General features: G+C 38.9%; 1 protein-coding gene across 1 annotated transcript in view; it reads right to left on the bottom strand.

Moving 5' to 3' along the window:
* Positions 1-24,165, bottom strand: part of stxbp5l (syntaxin binding protein 5L) — a 142,963-nt gene that overhangs the window by 28,725 nt on the left and 90,073 nt on the right. The window contains exons 8-19 of the mRNA XM_078261553.1: positions 20,316-20,439; positions 15,952-16,027; positions 15,281-15,435; positions 14,424-14,496; positions 13,273-13,420; positions 12,817-12,884; positions 12,512-12,552; positions 11,589-11,803; positions 11,065-11,240; positions 10,444-10,569; positions 5,816-5,967; positions 1,011-1,076 (exon numbers count right to left, since the gene is read on the bottom strand). Of these exons, the coding sequence (XP_078117679.1) occupies positions 1,011-1,076; positions 5,816-5,967; positions 10,444-10,569; positions 11,065-11,240; positions 11,589-11,803; positions 12,512-12,552; positions 12,817-12,884; positions 13,273-13,420; positions 14,424-14,496; positions 15,281-15,435; positions 15,952-16,027; positions 20,316-20,439 (1,420 nt within the window). The remainder of the gene's footprint in view (positions 1-1,010; positions 1,077-5,815; positions 5,968-10,443; positions 10,570-11,064; positions 11,241-11,588; positions 11,804-12,511; positions 12,553-12,816; positions 12,885-13,272; positions 13,421-14,423; positions 14,497-15,280; positions 15,436-15,951; positions 16,028-20,315; positions 20,440-24,165) is intronic.

Raw genomic sequence — 24,165 nt, forward strand, 5'->3', positions numbered from 1 at the left:
AGACCCAACATCTTGATGTCAGTGGGTCTGGCTTGTCAGGCTACCATTCCCCTCAAACAAGGCATGTCTATTTCATTATACATCCTGTAGCATTAAATGCAAGTCAAGCACTGCCACACACTAACATGCCGGCAAATATTTAACTGAAAGCAGTGCACAGGATGCTTTTATAATATATTATGGATGATACAAATAAATAATTTAACCAGCTGTGAGAAGTGTTCTTATCTCAGATATTTAAGCCTTGCTTTTATAAACTCATGCAGGTTACTGCCACGTGTTATCAACTGAAGGTAATCACTACTGCTGCCAGGTGTTGTATCAACATTGGTTTAAGGTAAGCATGTTAATGGTCCTGCTCTCTTCAGCCATCCCTATGCTTTGCTTTCTTTATCTCGTACTCTCTGTCTCTCTAAACATGAGCTGCTGGCTACTTGTCTGCTATGACAGGTCCTTCACAACAGTAGCAGGACTTATTACTCAGTCCAAGGGAAGAAGAAGAGTTGGACAAACAAGATAGTCATAGAGGTACAAAGAAAGAGGTAGAGTGTATTATATTCTTTTCTCTGGCTTACCTTTGTGAAATCATTTCACAACTTTGGAATAAAGGAAAACCAGCTGGAAGCTGTGACAAAATGCATCAGATAGGCCACAGTATACTACACTCAAATGGATAACAACATTACATTTTCTCAACAACTATTCCACTGGAATATAACACGTCGACAACCTCAAACATGAGTGGCCATTTTAAACCGCTGCCATTCTTATCAGGTGAAGATGCTCTGGTGATGGGTGAGGTGTGCATAGGCTGCATACTGTAGATATAGCTCACTTTTAAAGACAATATCATCCCAGCAAAGCTTCACAGTGCCAATTCCAAAATACATTTCCATACAGGGAAGGTGTACTTGGTAGTGTGTGTGTGTGTGTGTGTGTGTGTGTGTGTGTGTGTGTGTGTGTGTGTGTGTGTGTGTGTGTGTGTGTGTGTGTGTGCGTCACCAGGCTACCTGAGGTGGGCGACTTGCTTCTATCCATGTCAATGGACTGCTGGTTGTCAGAGAGTTCAGTAAGGCCTACCGCAGCCAATGGCAGTCGAGAGGAAGAAAAAGTAGAATACACATAATCTGTCAGGTTATTTTAACTTTTTCAGAAGACTGAACAGTAGTGAACTTGGTTGATGTCAGCCACGCAGAGCCCCAAGAAAGAGCTTAGAGTTAAGTTCTTTAATTTTCTACAATCTTTGGTTTATCATCTCTGATTAGCTGCATAATCAATTCCCAGTATTTAATTATATTATTATTACTAAGGTCTTAATAATAATAATTGACAGTTGCTATTTACCTTTCCCCTGGGAATGTTTCTTTGGATTCATTTTGTCTTCCTGGAGCAGAGTGGCTGAAACCTGATGTGACCTGCACTACAATCTGTTAAATGTATTTACTGCACACTTTCATTTTGAATTTCCAGCCAAATTGCAAATTGCAGCCAATAATTTGGCATCTACAGTATGTAGTGCAAATCTCATGATAAAGTGGCACATACAACCAAAATACAAGACAGAACAAACACTGATTTGATCAGGATTTGATCAGGATCTGATCAAATCTGATCACATGCACCAAGCACAGGCCAGAATGAGAAGTCATACCCACTTCCTTTTTAAAAACCACCACAAATGATGAAATGTCTAATTTCAGTCAGACTACAAATGTGGGGTGTTCAAGCCGCGTTCATTAGTGCTTCATTAACAGCCTCACTGAGTCGTCACAGTTCAAAACATTTTGATTCATTTAATTATTTCTCTTCAGTAAAAGTTTCCAGCAAAACTTATTAATGCAAATTTCCTTTAATCATTTACACTGGCTTTACAAATGACTGAAGAAATTGAAAGGGACTCTGATTAAACCTTTAAGGTCGTATAAAATTAAGAATTCCTTTGTAATCATCAACCAAATGCAAACATTTTTGTTTCACTAGGCCCAGTGAGTGACAAGGCTTTATTCACCCCAGGATGCTTCAGTTAAAATATACATCACATGGATCATATAATATTTATAACTGCCCTTACTTAACAGACTCAAAGGAGTGGCTCTCTGCAAAGGACATATCGTTGGACAGGACTGGAATAGGGTAGTTTTGTTTCATATGGTGAAATATAGCCACTTTCATTCCAATCATGTCTTTGGTTTGTACCTTTGCTTTCAGTCCACATCATACCTTCCCATTCCTTATGGCGACCTTCTCCATCAACCTTGTTGCCCTAGTATGTTCCACCATAACAATGCCCCAACCCCACCCCCACCCCCCGCACACAAACACAGAGTCCCCCAGCCTTTAAGAAGACCCGACTTACTCTGATAGGATGTACGGATCCTTTTCTTTGAATCTGAATATAAGTTAGACAGGCCACGCATGCAAAACTCTGTCAGGCAGGCCCACATGCCCACATCAGCAGCCACAGAGTCACCAAAAGGTAGGGAGGATGAGGAGGAAAGGGAAGGAAGCAGTAGTGGAAAGGATGGTGTGTAGGAATAAAGAGTAGAAAGTGTAAGTAGAGATTCAGGGCAGCGGGAGATGAGAGAGGACAGGAAGGTGGGAAAGAGAAAGAGGTGGTAGAGAGGTGTATGAGCAGCGTGGGACAGAAGAAAAGGAGAGGAGGAGGAAACAACGTAAAAGGTAAAGAAATAATTTGAATGTAAAGTAAGATGATGGATGGAGTTAAGATGGAGGGAAGGGAAGGGAGTGGAGGGGAGAGAAGAACACACAGGCTTAGAGTGGAAAAGAAAGTGAGAGCAAGCAGCAACCGTGTTAGTGTCAGGGGAGGACAGACAAGATATACCCACTACTGCTGCAAACCCCAGAAATGCTGATGTGATTGGTCATTTGCACAAGAAGGAAACTACTGTGCTAGCAGGCAACATATCATTACTTACAAAGCAGCATCAAAATAAATCTACTGTTGCATTAAATCATTGCTTTACATTGCATTTTGTTATATACTTTTTGCCAAAGGCGTACTGTTCTAACATGGTATCAATAATGCATTAGACTGTACAGTAACTAGAGAAACACACCTACAATAATCAATAATTAAGCGTTATTTTATGAAATGAATACACTAAATTTGATTGACATATATAAAGTATACACATACACATATGTGTGGCGACAACAGCTATAAATGTTGTGTGGGAAGGACAGTAAACTATGTTCTAAAAAGAAGTTGGAATATTACAAAAAGAGAAGAGGCCAGCAGCTTAGTTGGTAGATAGTTTAGCCAGTGCCATGTATTTCGCTTGGCCTTTTGACAGTGTTTTTGTCTTCGGTATTATATCAACTCCAGCATAGCGAGTACTTAAGATCATAATAATACCATCACCTAGGGTACAGAAAAAGGCAGTTGCCGGTTTGTATTTTTCCTTCCATCTCCAAATTGATTTTAAAGACCCAACACAGAAATACTTTTACAAAAGAGGAAGTTGGGAACAATAAGTGCTGTGGCAGCACTTATGCAACAGGAAATTAAGTGGCTCTAAAGCTCAATGTCATCTCTCCATCTACCGTAATATCCCCTTCACACAAATCCTGAATACCTGTAAAGCATTCGCAGCTACACTTGTGGGAGTTGCATAATAAGAGAGCTCAGTCAGTACTTTAAGTTGCCTAAAGGACCATCTAAAATATTAAACCACTGGAGCTGCTATGCCCTCAAATCCAGAGGTTACCATAGGGTAAATTAAGAAAGGTACAGCCTGTGTTTAGACACTCAATTCTGTACGGTGAGACTATCATCAGCCAAGAACAGTAGCAGAGAAAAAGAGAGACAGGGGTCAGGAAGGACAAGATCTCAGTGACTTTTGACTACAGATCTATGCTCAAGCAGGACTAAAAACAGAAAGGACAGAGAAATCAAATGACAACATGCATAAAAATGCCAACGTGGACTGACACGCAGCCTGTTAACATGCACCTCATATCATAGTGCAGATCTGTGACAGGCATACTGAGATGGTTGGGTGTTTTTGTCTTTGTACTGTATGTTATTGTGTGAGAGAAACAGAGCAAAGAGAAGGGAAGAAGTAAGGTTGGACTGATACAGGTTTTTGAATGCTGATGCAGATACCTATATGTTTTGATTTTACTTGTTGATGGACTATATTCTGTTCAAATAGCCAATTTGACCCTTTTCATTTCAACTTCCTCTAAATACTGACATATGTTGGGTGTTTACCAGAGATGTTTATTTCCATAAATGTAAAAAGTACTGTACTACCACAATACACAAAGTATCAAAAGTAAAGATGCCTTTTTATGCGGAATGGCCCCTATTACAGTGTAATATGATTATATCTTTTATATTCTTTAACCAGTGGTGGAAACAGTATTCAGATCCTTTACTTAAGTTAAAGTAGCAACACCACACAATAAAATACTTAATTGCAAGTAAATGTCCTGCAAAAAGTACTGTATTATCAGAAAAAAGTATCAAAAAGCAAAAGTATGCAGCCGAACGGCCCCTTTCAGAGTTATATTATTACGTACTGTAGATCATATTATTGGATATTTTTTTATTACTGATACATTCATACGTAACACATACTTTAATGATGTAGCTGGTGGAAGTGAAGTTTGCCTACCTTATATACAGTGTTGCCACAGTTACTTTGAAAAAAGTGTTTAAGGGCAGCATTTCCGCTACAACATACTGCCCGATCAACTTCTTCAACTCTCCCCCCACTTACTGGTTTTGCACCGAGGTCCAGCTTTTGTTGTTTGGGTGGTGGGGGGACCTCCTGCTCTCTGCTTCGCACCACCTGGTGGGACTTGCTCTGTTAGTTTGACTGCAGTGCTGCGACTCCAAATGTTTCTTCAAATTTGGCGTAGTGTTTTTGTAGCTAGATAGCACTTTGTCGCCACCAGCACAGACTGTACAACAAACCTTAATATTGCCGTCTTTAGCTGACACAAACTCAAAATAATGACTGTATTTCCAGCTAGAAAACACGCATCTCTCCTCTCCCTCCATTGTTGTTTACGTTTGTGTCGCTGCGTGGTACAAGTGAACTGTCCACATGCTGAAAACGTGACTTGTCGCATACGTTACTTCACTCCCCGAGACGCAAGAAGCAAGCAAAAATATATATTTTTACTAAGGAAAATGACAAAAATAGTAACGCACAGTGACTTGGATAAGTAACTTTAATCTGATTACTGGTTTGGAAATAGTAACGCGTTAGATTACTCGTTACTGAAAAAAGTGGTCATATTAGAGTAACTGGCATCACTGCTTATATACTGTTGGCCAGTTTAAAGTGTAAAAATATTAAACAAATAATATTTTTATATTAAGATTTTACAATATTTTATAAAAAGGAACCTCAAAATTGTTCCTACAGTAAATGTACCCTTGAAAATTGGATAACAGTAAGAATGGTCAAAACGTCCATAATGTGTAGGAGAAGCCCTTTACCTGATCAAATGGTATTGATTAGGTTAAGGGCTTGAGAGCAGTGGAAATACAGGAAATATAACCAAAACCACCTGCATCCTTGATTTTAGGTTACTCATTAAAGCTAAATCAGATTTTCCTGATAGATCAGTCTAACCTTAGAAAGAGACAGGAAGGAGACAGAAGAAATAGGAAGAAGAAACACCAGTAAAGTGGCGAGAGGACAGGAGAACAGAAAATAGATGATCATCTGGATGTAATGAAAACATTTTTGACACATTACTGTGTGGCGGCTCAGAGAATGTTAGGTGTATACGTCTATGTGTGTGTGGTCCGGATCCCAGAGGTGCGTGTGTGCGCTACCTGAGGTGGACTGTCTGTTCCTGCGTGGGGAGCGGGTAAGGCGCTGGTATGGGTCCGCGGCTCCATACAGATCCAGTGTCGACATACACAAAAGGATTGTTTTCTGCAAGTAATCCACCACTGCTAGGCCATTGCAGTTCCCAAACGCCAAACTAGACAGACACGGACACAGCAAGGTTATTCTCATTGACATTAAAGGTGCTATATGTAGCACTATCAAACATTGTCAAATTAACTGTGACATTTGGGTGTAATTACTGTCAACAAAAGGCTATCTTTATCTCACACTGTTCTTGCTGCTGTTTTTGAATATGAATACCAGTTTTCCCATAAGCCCAATTGCCACCTGCTACCCCTGACTGCTGTAGAGCCTCTGGCTTAACTGATCATTTACACTCATCATTGTACAAAAGATGTTACACTCGATCGGGCCCTGACCAGAATTAGACAATATTCACAACAATTGGCTCCATCTGTGGTCTTCCCAGCAATCTGACAAAAATGCTAAAATAAGTGAGGCGAATACATCAATGTCACTCAAACTGGCTGCTGCCCAGTCAATCATTGCTCTACTGTGTCCACCATGCAGATGTCTGGTTCACTTTATATTAATGTCTGTCGCATGGTCAGATGGTTCAGGTCGTTAAAACAGAAATCATGTCAGTCTTTGCTTTAGAAAATCTTTAGCATGTGTTTGTCATGGCGTCTACGTAAAATACCATTTTAATATCACAAACATGATTATGCATTTGAAAACACTCAGAATCAGTGTTGTAATGTAACAAAGTACAAATACTTCACTACTGTACGTAAGTAGAATTTTTATAGCAATATATCGATATTATATCGATATCGTGATATGAGACTAGATATCGTCTTAGATTTTGGATATCGTAATATGGCATAAGTGTTGTCTTTTCCATGTTTTAAAGGCTGCATTACAGTAAAGTGATGTCATTTTCTGAACTTATCAGACTGTAGCTGTTCTATTATTTGCCTTTACCCACTTAGTCATTATATCCACATTACTGATGATTATTTATCAAAAATCTCATTGTTTAAATATTTTGCGAAAGCACCAATAATCAACATTACAATATCGTTGCAGTATCGATATCGAGGTATTTGGTCAAAAATATCGTGATATTTGATTTTCTCTGTATTGCCCAGCCCTATACTCAAGTAATATTCTAAAAGGAGACTTTAACTTCTACCAAAGTAATTTTCTGTTAAGATACTTGTACTTTTACTCAAGTATTGCTTTCGAGTACTTTATACAAGACTGCTCAGAATACACTAGTAAAACCAACAAGTGCAAAGGTAGCAGTGGCCAAACCCTACAGTTATCCAGCTTGAGCCTCACAACACAAACAGCAAAAGACATTACCGAGCACTACAACATTCATAGATCAAGGCTAAAGGCTCGACAGCTGAAAGAAAAATGGTGGTAAGGAAAAGCCTGCCATTTGTGTTATTGTTACAATCTCCCACTTTTTACTCTCTATTTCAGAATTTCCAAAAGGAATTCAGTCAGTCGAATGCAAATAGCATTACTACCCTTACAATTGTACAGACCTTGATTAGTTTGAAATTCATTTGACATACTCTTCTTGCATTATGCAAATATATAAATGATACAAAACATTTTAGTAAGACTTGTAATAAACAACAGTGAACCTATCCTTTGGTATTCACATTTGTGCCATGAAGGTGACCAGAGGGGACAGCCTTGTGCCTTTCTGGTGCCTTAACTAATGTGTAAAGACATTAGTGTGGCATTGATTTATTACTGTTGAAAGTGTTCTTGTGGTGCCTTTGTGTAATGTGTTTTTATGTTCCTGTTCCTGTGTAGTGTAATGATTCTTTTGTCTGTTATATTATATGCACTGTCAGCACTGTAACTTTAAAAAGAAAAGAAAAAGAAGAAGAAAAAATAATTAAACAAAACAAATCAATTTCCGCAACTCTATTCAAGCTGTGAATAGCTTTAGAGGCGAGAGGCAAATAATGGTCCTGCCTTGACCCATATTGATCTTTTTTGAAAGAGCTGTGATTTTATTGGTTTTCACAAACAGAACTTCTATTCACAGCAAAGCCATTCAAGGGGTCTTAAAGCACTCTTGGCTCAGGAAGTTAATCAACTTCTCTTCAACACAGACACACATAATTTTTCAAAACCGAAATATATTAAACAACTCTATTACTCAAGTCAACATCAATTACTTTACAAAGTATTACAATTAAAGATAAAAGAGACAGAAAGGAGACAGAAGAAGACAGACATGATAACGTCATAAAATGCGTTGGCCCACTAGTGGCTTGGCGCAGGCTCAGGAGTCTGGCAGTATACTATCTTGGAATTTAAATTTGGTAAGTTCTGACTGAAGGTATGCACACAGTGGTACCGAATTCAATACTTTTTAGGCACCGGCCGAATTGCCTCCTTAGTATTGAGTATCGAAAAATGCCTAGCCATTCAATACCAAATTTCAATACCTCAGCGTCAGTGAGCCAATAAGCATGCAGCATGCTTCTACCAAGATCTAATCATGCTGGTGATTGGCTGTGTAACATTACACGTCGTAGAGACAGGCAGGAAGACTATACGTTACACACAGAGATAGGGCTCACGTGGAAGGAGCTGAAAAATAAAAAGATTTGTGCCGTAAGGATTTTAGGAACCGGTAACAAAGTCACAGTATTGGTATCGGTACCGGTACCAGTATCGGAATTTGTTTAACGATACCCAGCCCTACACAGTGCAGTGATGAAAGCTTAATGCAGGCAACTTTTGGGTTGTAACCAAGCTCTGCCTGTGTGAACACACCAATTTTGACATTGACTGTACCATACTATTCCATAGTCCCCCGACCCCACATCTCAATATCCAAATGCTTTTAAGCCCTCACTCTTTATAATGGTAGAACAGGGTATATTAACCACAGGCATTAAAAGCAACAATAGTAACCTAGTATTGTACCATTATACTGTTAATTACAGTTCAATTATTTCTAAAAAAAAATTATACTCCAGAAAGCTCAACCCATAAAAATGGAGAAACAGGCCAAATAGACACAGATACACTACATTGTAGTTCAGTGTTAGATGATTTCTGGAGGATGAAGTTTGAACCACAGTCCCCTTACAACTTTAATTAAAAGAACTATGTGGTGCTCTGCTAAGTTAGAGCTAAATTGTAAACCAGCCATTTACAGTTACCAATTACATTACGTGTCATTTAGCTGACGATTTTATCCAAAGCGACTTAAAATTGCTACATATGTCAGAGGGTGCACGCCTTTGGAGCAACTAGGGGTTAAGTGTCTTGCTCAGGGAAACATTGGTTGTGATGTATCGCAGTGGGAATAAAACCCAGGTCTCCCACACCAAAGGCATGTGTCATATCCACTGCACCATCACCACCAATTCAAAAGAAGTTCCTGGTCACTCAGGTGTAATATTGGTTAAGTTTCCACTATCTGCTTTACTCCAATAATGTCAGTATCCTAGTGTTTTTCCAATGTGTCCCTTCCCTTTTGTGGCTGTGTGTCCTGTCTTGTTCTTCCACCGTCAAGTCAATGTTTGTCTGGAGCTGGGCAGAGCTGAGTCTGTCTCTGTATCCTGTTCCTCAGACCCTGTCTCCAGCCACTTCCAACCTGCACTCACCAACTACCAGGATTTTCGCCTACAGACACAATCTGCCCACCTCCACTCCAGTTAAGACGTTGATTAAGACTGCCTCAGTCTTTTTGGCTTTTTGTTGAGTAATAAACTCTTTGATTGTTCACATTTAAGTTAAGGCTTTAGAGTCTTTTGTCTGCATTGTGGGTCCAGCTAAGAACACTTGTAAAGAAAATAGAAAGCACTATAAAGCTGAAAATGTTGGTAAATTCAAGCTACCATGGCAAGTCTCGCATTGCCAGACCTTCCTCCACAGGGCTGCTGAGAAGGGTCTGGTGAGTCCACACAGCATTCCGGGATGGGAGAAAAATGTGCTCTGGTTTATTGGCAACCAATCACAATCGTCTTGGGTGGCGCCAAGCGCCGCACGGAGCCACAGGGTCACAGGGTCACAGGGTCACAGAGCCATGGTGCCACTGCAAAATAGCCTCGGGAAGGAACTTGTTTTGGTGGAACGTGTACGTTCAAAGGTTGTTTTAGTCATGCAACAGAAAACTCAGATTGGATAGTCTAGCTAGCTGTCTGGATTTACCCTGCAGAGATCAGTTAACCATAGTCCTCAGAAATCGACCAGAGTGTAAAATTACAACACAAAGAAAGCGGAAGGTAACGGACATCCGGCCGAAATGAAAGACATGCGGCGGAATTTCCGGCTGCACCTGAAGCATCCTGGAAGTGGAACGTCGTGGACATAGACTACCATGGCAATAATCAATGCTTTCAAAAGCTTTGTCCATACTCGATTTGTGCTAACCCCTCTAAACTATAACAGGGATTGCTGTCCCGAGTGCAGACTAGCAAAGATATGGAACCACCGATCATCACCATTGATAAATAATGAAAAAATGCCTTGCCCATAATCCCAATCGAGCCAGACAAATGAATAGTCACACAGATGGATACATAGACCAGCAGAGAGAGAGACCGTCATGCATCTGGAGACTTACAGGCCATAGGCAGAGTTGATGTCCAGGCTGGTGATTTGTTGTGGAGGTTCTCCATCTGCCCACAGCAGCTGGACAACCAACTCTGCTTGGTAGCCAGGAGGGACCCGAACCATCCTGTCCTTCACCCTGAAGCAGACATAAAGAAAAGGAGTTTATAGTACTGTGTAATATACATACAGTACTTAGTAAGAAAGAGACACCCAAACATGTTTCCTTCCCTCATGAAAATTCAACGGAAAAGTGTCAATAACGAACGGTTATGCCCCAAAACACGGTGGTGAGTTCACTGTGACCTTGATCTTTGGCATCCACAATCTAATCAGTTTATCCTCCAAGTGGACATTTGTGACAAATCTGAAATAATTCATAATGCCTACTGAATTATTTCACAGGGGAGGGTCATTGTTCTCCTGTTTCAAGTTTGATTGCTTTTCTATTTGATACAAATATTCAGTTTGGTAACAAACAACGAAGACAGTGTGTCTGCATCACTGTTTGCAATTGTTTTACTGATATTTTGAATAAACAATTCCTAGCATACTGCAAGACCAAAAATATTTATTAAAACAGATATTTGTTATTTGTTGCAGAGAAACTATGATGTGTATGAGGAGATCTTACTTAAGGCAGGGATTGCTGTCTTTGTTACCCTCAGTTGTCCCACTGCCGGGGCTAGCTGCGTGTTGGTGGTGGGGTTGTGGTGAGTGGGAGCCGGACTCTGTGAAGCAGGGACTGTTTTCATTCTCGGATGGAGAGATGACATCCTCTGCCTCACACTGTAAGCGCACCTCTAGTGACTGAGGATGACACAGATAAAAAAATATGGATTCATCTACCTACCATAGTAGCTAACTAGTCACAATAACTACATTCAATCCTGTTACAGTAGGAATACAGCGAACTACATCCAACTGAATTAGTGTTATGCAGATGCAGGTTTCCCAACAATGTTGGATAGGCATGAGCAGAATTTCCATTAAATGTTCCTGTAAAAAACACAAAGCTCAGTTCATTTCATATTTCTAAAAGACAGTCACTTAAGACTTCAGAGCTGGAGTTTGTTAAAATGACATTGGACGCTACTTAAATTCCTTATAAACGCACCAGGATGTCACTCCTTTTAATTTGATTGTCATCTCACTCACCACTATCTGAGTGTTGGCATCATATTTGCTGAAGCGATACAGGATGATGTGGGCTGAGATGCCAACCACACAGAAGATGCGACTCTGGGGGCACCAGCTGACCATCTGAATAGCAAAGGGGTCATCCTCCACCAAATCGGCCGCCCTGCCCTCACTTGGCTTTGGCTTCTCAAATGCTTTGGGGGTCTTCAGCTTGTACAACATCTGTAGTGTGACTGGTTAGAGAAATGGTTAATTTGGGTGAAAATATTGTAAAAGCAAAATATACTGTAAATGCATATGTAAATGCCCTTGCAATAGTGGTATCACGAAGCAATTTGTCTCGCAGACCTATCTCCACAGTGCTGTGTCAGCACTGGAGAATAGTCTGGCTGAATAATTAAACGGTATATAATGGTATATATCGTTTGTATTTCCTTGAAACAATCCCAAACGTCTTGAGCTGCGCTGAGCCCCAGATGCCGCGACGGTGCCTTTGAAAAATAGATAGTGGAAGAGACGAGCCGGACGGCAGACTTTATACCCACACTGTACATCTGGTAGCAGGACTTCTAAGCAATCAATATATAGCAAGAACGTTAAGCCTAGGCAGATATGATGCAATGCAAGTAAATGTCATTCACAGACCACAGCAGTCAATAAAATTCATTTCTAAGATTTTGAGAAAACCACACATTTACATGCTGGGTTTTTAGTGTTTAGCTATCTGTAAGCGTTACAATGGGCCAAGTCCCTTATTTGGTGTAGAGCATCTAATATGACAATGGTGCTTTTAATTTGCTCTGAGCTCAGAGCCCATGGCAAATCACCAAACATGAAATTCATGAAAAAATACTGCTTATTCAAGCAAGCTGTGCAACAAAAGCCTGAGGTGAAGAAAATGTATCACTTCAGTATAGCTCATGAAGACAGAAAAGACTTACTTGCTGATGCGTCCCAAAATTTAATTGATCCGTCAGCATGTCTGAACAAAGAGAAAGATTAGTTATTTTTCTATTAGGCAAAATAAGTGTGCTTAATTACTCCAAGAATGGATCTGGAAATGAAGGGAAAATGTATTTCTTTATTTATTTAACCTTACCCCTTTACTTTAACGCCACAAATTCCCAACTGTAATAAACGTTACAGCTACCTGGATCGTAAAAATTGGGCAGTGACTATTACTGATTTTAAATCCTAACAGGCCTTTATGTACCTTCAAATATTGCTGCCAATGTTTCTGACTTACCCTGTGATAATGATCTCTGGGTAAGTGTGGGAGCCTAACGTCCATGTTCCTCCCCCGACTGGCCACTCCTGACATGGTTAAAGACAGAGTAATTATTACATTTTTTTTTTTTAAATCACATCATCTATTCTAACACACAGACTTGGACTGTACTGATTAAAATGACTCATATATTAATAATAACCCATAATTTGTTTATTAGTTGTTTATAGCAGCTAATTATATTGTATGTTACACCATTTTACAGCACCTTTTCTTTAGAGTTTACCAAAATCACTCTAAACATTACAAACAAGATTTTCCAATTATTTCTTTTTTTACTTGCATTCAATTCTACTTGCTGAAATATCACAAGTACAATTAATTACCAAACAAGATTGAAACTAGCAAAACAAAACAACAAATACGTACATCACAACAGACAGGTATTCCTCCCTCATATTTTCCCTCTCTTACCTTTTGGCTGTAGCCGGTCTTCTTGTGTTTAACTCCTATCGAGTAGAGAATGGGGATAATGTCGGGCGGACAGTCTGCAAAATAGGCTGTGCAGGTAACTGGAGACTCATGGATGTCCATGGGGTAAGGATTCTCAAAGACAGGGAAGCTGCAAGATACATATGATGATGCGTATGATATGGTATAGCATAATGTATGCGACTATGGCAAAACGGGCAGAAAGGAAACTTGATCTGTTTTCATGTACACTACATTTTCTGTAAATTAATTGAAATCACAAAATTACCCATTAAGGTTGCATACTTTATCTACCTTGAAAAAATAATTTTCAAGGGGAACTGAATTACAGGCTCAGCATTACTAAGCATTATCTATACTCTGCCTCACTGGCATTATCACATATACTGTATAATCAGACTACAGGTGACCTAAAAATGGCACTGCTATGTGCCTGCATAAAAATATTGCTGAAAGATTTACAGGAGTGCTACTGTACCTATGTATACATTACAAATACTAATTAGTCCTTGATCAGTAAACGTTATGAACATGAGTGTAATGGTGCATAGTATCAGCTATCAAATCTACACCTTCTAGGTGCAAGCCACTGACATATTTAAACTACATAAAGCTTTATCGGGATAACAGATTTAATTAGGTAACCTAATTAACTAGGCAACCTAATTTAAAACCCCAAATCCTACTCACACTGAAGGCCTAATTTATAGTGTGTTGCTGCTATTCAAATGCATCCCCTGGCCTTAGGTGTTAATCTGTCACAACTGCACAACATCAGCACCTTTCACCTTCACTTTCATTCCTTCTAATAGTGATAACAAGTCAACTTAACTGGAGTGCTAGCATTTTCCCCCCAAGAGCAATGTGACATGTCTTTATCCAAAGGACAATAACAGCCCCCCCCCTTCTCCCTGAAGTATAGATACAAGTGACAATGGTTAGATCTTGAACTCTTTCATTTCATTAGACTGTGACAGGATCTGGCTTATGGATGCATGGTATAAGTAGTGTTTTCCCCTGGTGTGATGTCATGGGTGATATCATCTAATGTCAAAAGTTGACATGTGATGAGGGGAGTCTTATAGTCACATGCAGCTCAGCAGATGGAAGGTGCGTTTATGTGAAACACATACTTGCTCTGTGTCAGATCCACCACGATTAAGTCCTTCTCCAAAAGCACCACCACTGCGTAAGGCTCCTGGACCTCTGTAAGATACAAAGACAAACTGAAGAGGATAATGCTTAATCCATATTTACATCAGTTACAACCACACATAAAAAGACCTTTTAATGTTCTGAGGATAATATTTCATTCATCAGCCCTCTTTATGGCACCCGAGAAAAATGTCCAACCCAAACATAACTCGTGTTTGTGCCTCTAATCAAAACTCTCAATTGAAAAAAAGGATGATTACATTAAAATCCAATGTCACAGACACATTACAAGTTGCTGAATTGCTCAGGTTGTTTGACAACACTGGCTGCTGTTTTTAAGACATTTACAGAATCCTCCATCCTGTGAAAAATATTTAACCTGCTGCAACAAAACATTTTAAAATCTATTTTCTGAGCAGAATCTGTTTCATCTAATGGAGGACAGAAGAGTCTTTGAGGACTCTCAACTTTTCTAATAAAAGACTTGTGTGTAATTTCTAAGGAAACAGTGTTGTATTTGTGACCTAGTTGGAATTAAAAGATTACATAAGATGCACACCTAGGGCTAACTGTACTCACTGCGTATAACACATTCACTGCATCTTTCTTCTTATTAGATGTGGAATTCAGACTTTTTTTGTTTTGGTTTGTGCATTGATTCTTTTAAAGTATTTTTTCAATGCCTAAAGCAAGGCAAACAGATTCCACTCAATCATATTGTTATGTCTGCAGAAAACTCAGAAGTCTTTGTGCGTGACTTTTCAAACCATTAACACCACTCAGCTGAATCCAGATATATGACACTGGTTTTGTCAAAGTCTTTGTATGCACTCACCGTTGTTGTAAGGAGTCTCGCAGAGTGCCATGAACTCTACAATAGGATAGTCCATCTCCAGCACAGTGATGGCTTTGCCGTGCATGATGGTTAACGTAGGCCGCCGCCCTGCCTTGTCATATGAAAGACCGCCAGAGAAGATAAAAAAAGGCTCGCTGTTGTGGAGGGAGAACAGGAATGAATGAATGAATTAATCAAACAAACAGTTAAATCATTATAAGACATGTATGTAGCTTACAAACTATAAGCCACTGATCAGATAAATTAATTAGTGAAAAAATGAATTAATAAAATCTATAAGTACATATAAATCAAATATTTTCTTTGGCAATTCCCTAATTTATTACATATGATTATGTAATTATGATTATAATTATGCATTAAAATTAAAATGTGCAATTTCCTATACCACTTCCCATGAGCACATTTTAAGGGGCTACAATCATAAAATAACGTTTTATCAAAAACATAAATCTTTTTTGCTTCTGATGGTTGCTTTCAACTATCACAAAGTGGGGTGTCATAAGAAACCTTCTTGTTAATTCACTACATGATGAAATAACCACAGGATAACTCTCCCCATGATTGTGTTCAAATCATAATTCAGTGTAATCAGGAAACTTAATTAAATCAGACGATATGGATCTTAATATTGCTTAAAAGGCAGATACCTGTTCCTTGAGGTCTTGTACTCCACTTTAAGTATGGGTTTACATGACTCCTTTCTCCCATCCTTCTGTATCTTTCCTACATTAGAGGAAAAAGCAAAAGAGTGGACAACATTTCAAAACAATACCACAATTACTGTAAACATCTTGAGCAGGTTACTTTCTGTATAACATTAGACTGGTGTCAGCTCCTGTTGTTTGACAATTCAATTTATAAAATCATAAGCATACATAAAAGATGCAACAGAAAAGAATGCAAAGGTAAATTGCCAGCTGAAACGTTGCTGAAAATTGCAAAATTATAGTTAAGTTATATAAATAATGGTCAGTGGCCTTGAATATCAAAGCACTGCCAGATTAAAAAAGCACAACATTTTATACAACGAGCCAACAAAAGAGAAACTATGTGTGTATTAGTATACAACTATCATAGTTTGTTTTGTTAACCTTTTTTTCCTTCATGCTATTCATTTTATTTAGCATAACATCCTCCATACCTGCTTTATTCAATAGATGAATGCAACACTTCAAGCTCACAACCCTTTTTCTCCACAGCTGTAATTAGAATGTAAGTAGTAATAGCGACTAATATGTCTCTTTATTAAACTGACCATGGCATGTTCCAGCACTAGAAATCTACTTGGAAAATAATAAGTGCTTTAGTTACTACTTTCCACTTCACTTCCTTACTGTGTACTGGGTTTCCAATTCTTCTTTTTAGGAACCGGCAGACTCCTATAACGGAGTGTTATTTTCTCCTGCTTCACATAATGAAATGATTATGTTTTTGACATAAAAAGGAGGTCTCAGCTGAAAGGCAGTGGGACCTTGGGTTTTACCTCATTGGCAAAGTGCTCCGAACAAAAACCTTTCTAAATAAAAAATGAAGTAAACATGAAAGAAAAAGAATTTCTTAACTGTGAGACTTAGAAAATGAAACACAGCAATTTCAAATAGTGCCCTAAAGAGAGATCATATATAACTTATGAAGAAATAAAACAGCATGTCTTTAATACTTCTACTAACCCCCTGTGATGCATCACCATCATTATCATTCATATACTGTTCTTCCTTTACAGCTTCAAATTATCATTTTTTACTGTATTTCTCAACACAATTGAAAGTTATGTTTCAATAAAAGCAGCTATTTTGGCTCTGTGATTAATGAAAATATGTAACAGTGAAAACTTTGCAGACATATTAAGAATAAATATTTGTTAGCAATAAAAAGTTGAGTCATTATGTAATACATTGTGGGTGCCATGTGATTTCAGGTGCTTTTAAGTTGTTTACACATTGCTTCTCACGCACAAACTCTATCAGGCAGCCGAAGCTCTGGGTAACAGTGACTTATCATCACTGATAAGGCTCAAAGGCACAGGATTACACGCTGAAATGTCAAAGCAGCAGCAAGGACAGAGAGAAGGGAATATCAGAAAAATAACAGTGAATGGCAAGCCTTTTGATAATGCTTTGATATGGGTCAAACCCACAGCTGTATAAAGACACATAACATGTGTCAGGGTAACGCATTTATCATTTAAATACATCTACTTTTTACTATATAATGTGAAATCTGAACCTAAAATCATAATTTTCTTTAAGTTTGCTGAGATAAAATTATAATGACAAACATCTACTTTTTACTATATAATGTGAAATCTGAACCTAAAATCATAATTTTCTTTAAGTTTGCTGAGATAAAATCATAATGACCAACTGCGAGACAGGATGACCAACTCATTTACAGTTGATTCCAATCTCACCTCATGACCATTACACTGTAGTTTTATATTGTCAATTTCTGTGCACCCTGTCTGTTATCTCTCACTATGTTTTTATTATCCTATTTTTTCACGTTTCTGTTCAATCAGTTGTCTTTCCTCTTAAAATAAATGTATTTGCTTCCTTTTCTGCTCTCTCTGTCTCCCGTGTCCTATCACCATGTAACCATTGCTCTCCTCCTTCTTCACTTCAGGTTATAAGGCAGCCCACATTAACTTGTGCAAGCACTAGCTCAAACAACTATTTGTTAATTTGTCTCTCAAGTACACAAATAAACCTTGACTGCTGTGTTCCAATATCGACCCAAAGTGCATATTAAAACTAAAGGGACACAGTATACACAGTACCTCCCACACTGCAAGTTGGATTGACATGGATAGAGAGCATACAGTATGTCCAGCTGGTCTTGGACTATAGATTTGCCTGCAGTAACAACGTTGCCATGCCAGATATTGAACCAATTTGGATTACTTTCTGGTGCAGGCTGTTCCATTTCCATCAAGTACGTTCAAGTCATATAGTATAGATACAGTTATACAATTTGACTTGGCTGCTCTTTCCTACAGTAACAGGGCATAGAACATAAAATAGATAATTTCCACAGTCCTGTTCATGTAGTTTTCTGGTTTCATTTGGAACCAACAAAGCAACAGCCTATACTTACATGTATACTCATATCTAACTTGGATTGGTACACAGACTCCCTATCTCTGGTAAGGCTATTATACTGCAAAATGCTGGAAATTACAGACATGTTAACACTGTATGCTGACTCATTAAATCTAGATTACAAATAATAATACTGCTGCTGATTTATTGTCATGATGAAAACAAAAATAGAAATGTTTCTGTAAGTATATAATACAAAAAGTGGCACAAGGCTGAATGATTGGTATGGCTAACGGCTTTTCTGTGCATTGCTACTTCCTTGTCAGAGTTAGTGGTAATACAATTATTCTATGTTGTCAGTGAAGCGCTCCTACATCAGGTTCAGAGCAAAGTGGACAGCAGGCCTCCTGTCTTCCTCTAGCTCAGAGAAAGACATCTGAACACAAAAGATAGCACTACCAGTGACAGCAGCATCCAGCAAGCAAAGCGAACGCAACGGTACAAAGTGAATGTGAGCACTGAGACATTTAAATGAGGATGGCAAATCACCACAGATGTGATTGGTTTGGTGGTGTGATGATTGGCTGACAGTGCAAGAATCAGCTCATTTATCTATTTTGGAACAGAATAAGTACATTTATTTACTAGTAGAACACAGGGAGACCGCTTCATTTCCAGGAGATGACATGTTTACTGTTCTTTTATATATTCTTAATTCACATCTAGTGACTTTCAGCTTGCTCTGCCCACTTCTTTCCCCTTCCTTTCAATACCAAATACCTGACAAATATCTGACACATAAACAATCTGGTGGCATTTATCCACGTCTTCAGGCCTGTTGCCCTGTCCCTATTAATCATTGACCAGGTGCTTTCCTCTTGCCTTCCTGTTGCGTGATTTTGCACAGACTACAGCAAGGGGCTGTTTATCTGACAAGGTCAGCATGCCCTGACAGTCCACAAACCACAGCAGAGTAAGAGAGAAACAGAAAGAGGACTAGTCAGAGCGCATATAATGAATTACATGTGGTGAATAAGTCATCCAACAAAACCAGTCTGAGGTATTGTTATCTAACAGCCAAATAAAGTAAAGTGGCAATGACAAACATCACATGTCACAATGCACATCAGGCATTCTAAATGTGCAGACACTGTGGAAGTAAATCTGTTTCATCGGATGTTGAAATTAAAAAGCCATTGAATTTCCAGCACTGAACATTTATGTATTGAAATTATCTACCTGAATTTTTTGCCTCTGAATTTTACTGAAATTGTCAACAACTGATTTTCACCTTTACTTTTCTAAGTTCATGAATTCAGAATAAAAAATTCAACGTAAAAAAATCCAATATACCAAATTCAGATGCAAAATACAGTGCATAAAATTCAACTAATATATTTTCAACTTGCTCAAATTCAACAGGCCAAATTCAGCTATAAAACATAATGTTTAAAATTTAGTGTTAACATCCAGGAACCCAAGCCTGCAACCAGCTCTCACCTCTGACGTCACAAGCAACCGTGGAAGTGGCTGAGCCACAATGGCGGCGGCCAGCAGTGCCAGCCGTGCTAAAAGTGCTAACAGTGCTAACAACGGCAACAGTGCTGACAGAGCTAATGGTGCTGGTAGCACCGCGGGTCGGGAAGGCGTTATCAGTGCAGAGCACTTTTTCATTCTCACATAAAACACAAACATTTTCAATCCTTCAACTCACAACTAAAATAAACATGAAGCTTTTCTGTCTACATGTCTTGTAACTGTTCGTAACTCAGCCCATAGACAACCTGTAAATAATGTATTCTACGTTAAACATTAAATTAGAGGTTTGTGCTGAAGTATGTTCAATTTCTGTTGCTTTATTATGGTAGCTAACATCTTAAGGACTCAGTATTCCAGCATGGGATTATCAAAGTTTCATTTTGTTAAGTAATTAAACAATGTAAAAAAGAAAGTATATTGTATGTGCGTCTCACCATGAGGGAAGGTGACCTGGAATGGCTTGGTGGTGTTTCTGAGGTTCCACATCGATAGGCTGCCGTCTGAGTGACTGCACATGAACTGCTTCCCTTCATGATGCCAGCTGACTGAATGGATAGCCTGTACCAATAAGACAGAGGGAACGGATTTTTACAAACATGCCATTTATATGTCAAAATGTTTAAGAGTTTCGGAAGCTTTTGGTTTTTTTACCTCAATTAAGAGACAAAGGTAAAAATGGATGGTTTGTAATGTATGCTTATATTCAAATACAGTAACAAAACATATATATATATAATGCACACAGTTTAAAAGCTACACAAACCACATCTGCCCGACTACCTGTTGAGCTCTATCAAGTTACACTCCTGTAAATAGATACTACAGAAGCTGCTCTCTGTGGTTCCTATGTGGAAAGGGATTACCATAAGGAATTAGAATTTCTACTGCATGCTTTGATATGATTGTTAATTTATATTTATTTCCTGTCCTGCTCAGTGATGTGCAAGCTGAGGCATGTCAGCTATAGGTGCAGACGGAAATGGTCATTCTCAAGCCAAAACAACAAATCACAAAGCAGTAATGAAGCTCAGGGCACAAACTTGCTTTATTTTTATTGCCCTGCATTCACTGCTCGTCTGTTATTATCTTTTAAGCACTCAGTCTATCCATCAAACATTGGCCAATTTAACATGTCTAACTGATGCTCCCCTTTTACTTCAAGTTCAGTGTCAACACCCACCACTGCCGTGGCCTTGTTCCCAAGAGGGGATGACTCAGGCCACAGTTGGAGAGGTCCTTGGGAGATATGTCACAGAAAACTACAAACAACTGAGATGATATTCACCTTCACTGCAGCACATCACAGGAGTGTGGACCACATGTGCACCCATTAGCATTTGGAGATGGAGTTCCAACAGTGTACTAAATACACAAGACTTTGTGTCTGTAGTTAGTGATGTTACGTGGATTGCTGAGGCATCAGAGACTGACCGAAATGAAAAGAAAAGAGAAAATCCAGGCAGATGGCAGGGTCTCTGCAAACAGAGACACCACCACACACTTCTAGAAGGTCATAATAAGTGATGATTGAGAGGGATTACTTTCGTATTAGGTCATACATTGTTTTTTTTTTAAGAAAATCTCTTACATATTATACTTTTCAGTCCAGAAAAATACTTCACACATCTACTACATGAGACAGGTGCGTCGGAGGGGAACAAGCAGGTCTAAAGTTGTAAAGAAAACTCTTGTACACTGTCTAACTTGCAAAAATTAAATACAGTTTAATAGTAGGCAATGTTTCGGTACTAGACCATCTTCAGGTAAAATGCTTCAGGCATTTTATACTTTTAACAACTAGAGCATAAAGGTTTCCAATTACACCAGTAAGAGTGGCTATAATTCAGTACTTTCACCCTTTCCTCTGTGAAGAGGTGTGAGACAGAGATGCCATGCTTTGCTGGAGGTGATGCACATGAAATCACATTAATGAATGTGAGCAGGATGTGACTCTTCACAGGAGATGGGACAAGAGATGAGAGATAGCGGCGGATGCAGAGGATAAGTGTCACAAGTTGGAAATGTCTATGGGGCAAATTGGTTTCGAGGCCATATGGGTAAAAAAAAACTGAATAAGAGTGATCATTTAATAGAAATTTCTCCTATTCTCTCCGATTAGGGACCGTTCGGTATTTATGGAATGGACCACCGGAGGAAAATAGGGGAGGGTCATGTCTTTTTATTCTTTGTTGAGGGGAGGGTCATCCAATTTGTTTTAGTCTACGGGGAAGGGTCACCCAACTTTTGTATTCATGAGTAGAGCAAAATTTCGAAGTGGCTTGTTTGGTGCATATTTATCCACGTAGCTCCATGTAGCTCTCTCAGTCTCGGCCCCTATCGCTAGCATATGGATCCCTCCCTGTTTAGTCAGCCAGACCTGTAGCTTTAGAGACCGTGGGATATCCCAAACTGAATAAATCCCGCTCGCACATATAAACACAAAACTGCTTTGCTAGCTCAATCGTGTTGTAACTAAAACATCTGACGAAAAAATAATTGTATTCATTAGCATGATTGCCGTACTGCTTAGTTCAAAAACATCCAAAACACCGTACGAAAACATAGCTGACCAGACGCAAGCTTTTATTTTGAAAAGCCGAAACTCGGGCTGCAGACAGCACCAGCCGGCAGCCGGGAGGGCATAAAGAGACGGGAGGTATATCCTTTCGGTCCCAGTGATTATTTGTGATTATTTGTGAAAATGTGCAAACGTCATTTTCAAGGCATTTGAGAAGGAAGGAGTGGTAACATGCAAGCTCCCAAATTGACGCTCATCTGAGAATTGGAGTTTTGGATAATGTTCAGCTTCGGCAAGCTTACCTATGCTAAAATATACAATGACTGAGGAAGCCTAGTGATGAGTCCATAGCAACCAGTGTTGAATTACCCAGTGTGCTTTGCTGAATGGTCTCAATGTTTTATTGTTTTATTTCATGTGACTACTAGTTCACTAGAGGAGTAACTTAGTATTTGAAGTAATGCAGTAATGCATGAAGTGTGCATTTAGTTTCCATGCTTATTGTGTTTCCACAACAATGTTAGTGAGTAAATCTACTGAAATGGCCACCACACCATAACAGAGGAGTATGATGTGTCAGATGAGAATGCAGAGGTTTAGTCATGTATGTTATGGCTGTAGAAAAACGATGGGAATCTGTACATCTTTGCCAATTTCAAGTTGTTATATTAAACTGTTGGGGAGGGTCATCCCTTTACTCCCAATCATTTTGGAGGGTCATCCAAAATATAATGCTGGTGAAGGGAGGGTCAGGTCTATTTTGACTAAAGGTCCCAAAACTCCTCTGGTATCCTCTTAATTAAATAACAAACAGTCCTTTACTTACTACATGCTAACTAGTACACACCTTGTCAAATTGCCAGTTAACAGCAAGAACACACAAACAGTATCTTGTAGAAGAACTATTATGCTTTTCTTTATTTCCTGTCATATCTATATTGTTACAATGTTGGATGATCATGTTAAACGTGACCAAAGCTTTAAATAATTAAAAACATGTATTTAAAATAAATCCCTTTTGGTTCACATCTGTTTATTTGGCTATTATGTTATTGTATTGTATTGAAAAATTATGGTTGTTATGTTAGCTTGTCTTCATTTTTCTTTGATTAAGTGGTGATGCCGAATGGGGGTGTTCGGGGGGAGGGGATGTGTTAGTGTTGTAAATGGTGTGTTTTGTATGCTGTTTAATAAAAATAATTGTTAATCATTAAAAAACAAAATCCCTAAACCTCAGATTTACATCCGTTTTTTCTACTCTCTTATCCGTACGATGTCATACCGAGCCGGTTTTCTATATATGGTCATCTGCTCCAGGCAGGCACTACTACAGTGTTTACGTTACATGCACTGCTACATGTAGCCACATGCTAACGCCAGGGAAACTGTGAATTTGAATGTGAATTTATCCCAACGTTTGGGTGACAATCCTGCTGGTGCATGTCTGGTTGTGTAGTATTTGGTTAAGAAGCCATTACTGGTGATTTTTGACAGTAGAAAGTGTTGCTATATATACTCCGTTGCAGTCAGTCTCCAGCTGCAATGGACTGTACACTATACGGAGGCAGAGCACAGACGCAGAGAATCCAGAGGTCAGGAAACGCTGACCAATCAGAGCAGACTGGGCTTTTTAAGGGCCTGAGCGCCGACAGCAGCGAAGGCTCTATTGAAACTGAAGGATTTCTTCCTTTCCTTTCCTTTCCTTTCTTCCAGCAAATTATTTGCCTTTTTGAGGGGCTTAACATACTCAAAAACTCACCAAAATT

The sequence above is a fragment of the Sander vitreus genome, chromosome 11 (assembly GCF_031162955.1).
Source record: "Sander vitreus isolate 19-12246 chromosome 11, sanVit1, whole genome shotgun sequence".
Taxonomy (NCBI): Eukaryota; Metazoa; Chordata; class Actinopteri; order Perciformes; family Percidae; genus Sander; species Sander vitreus.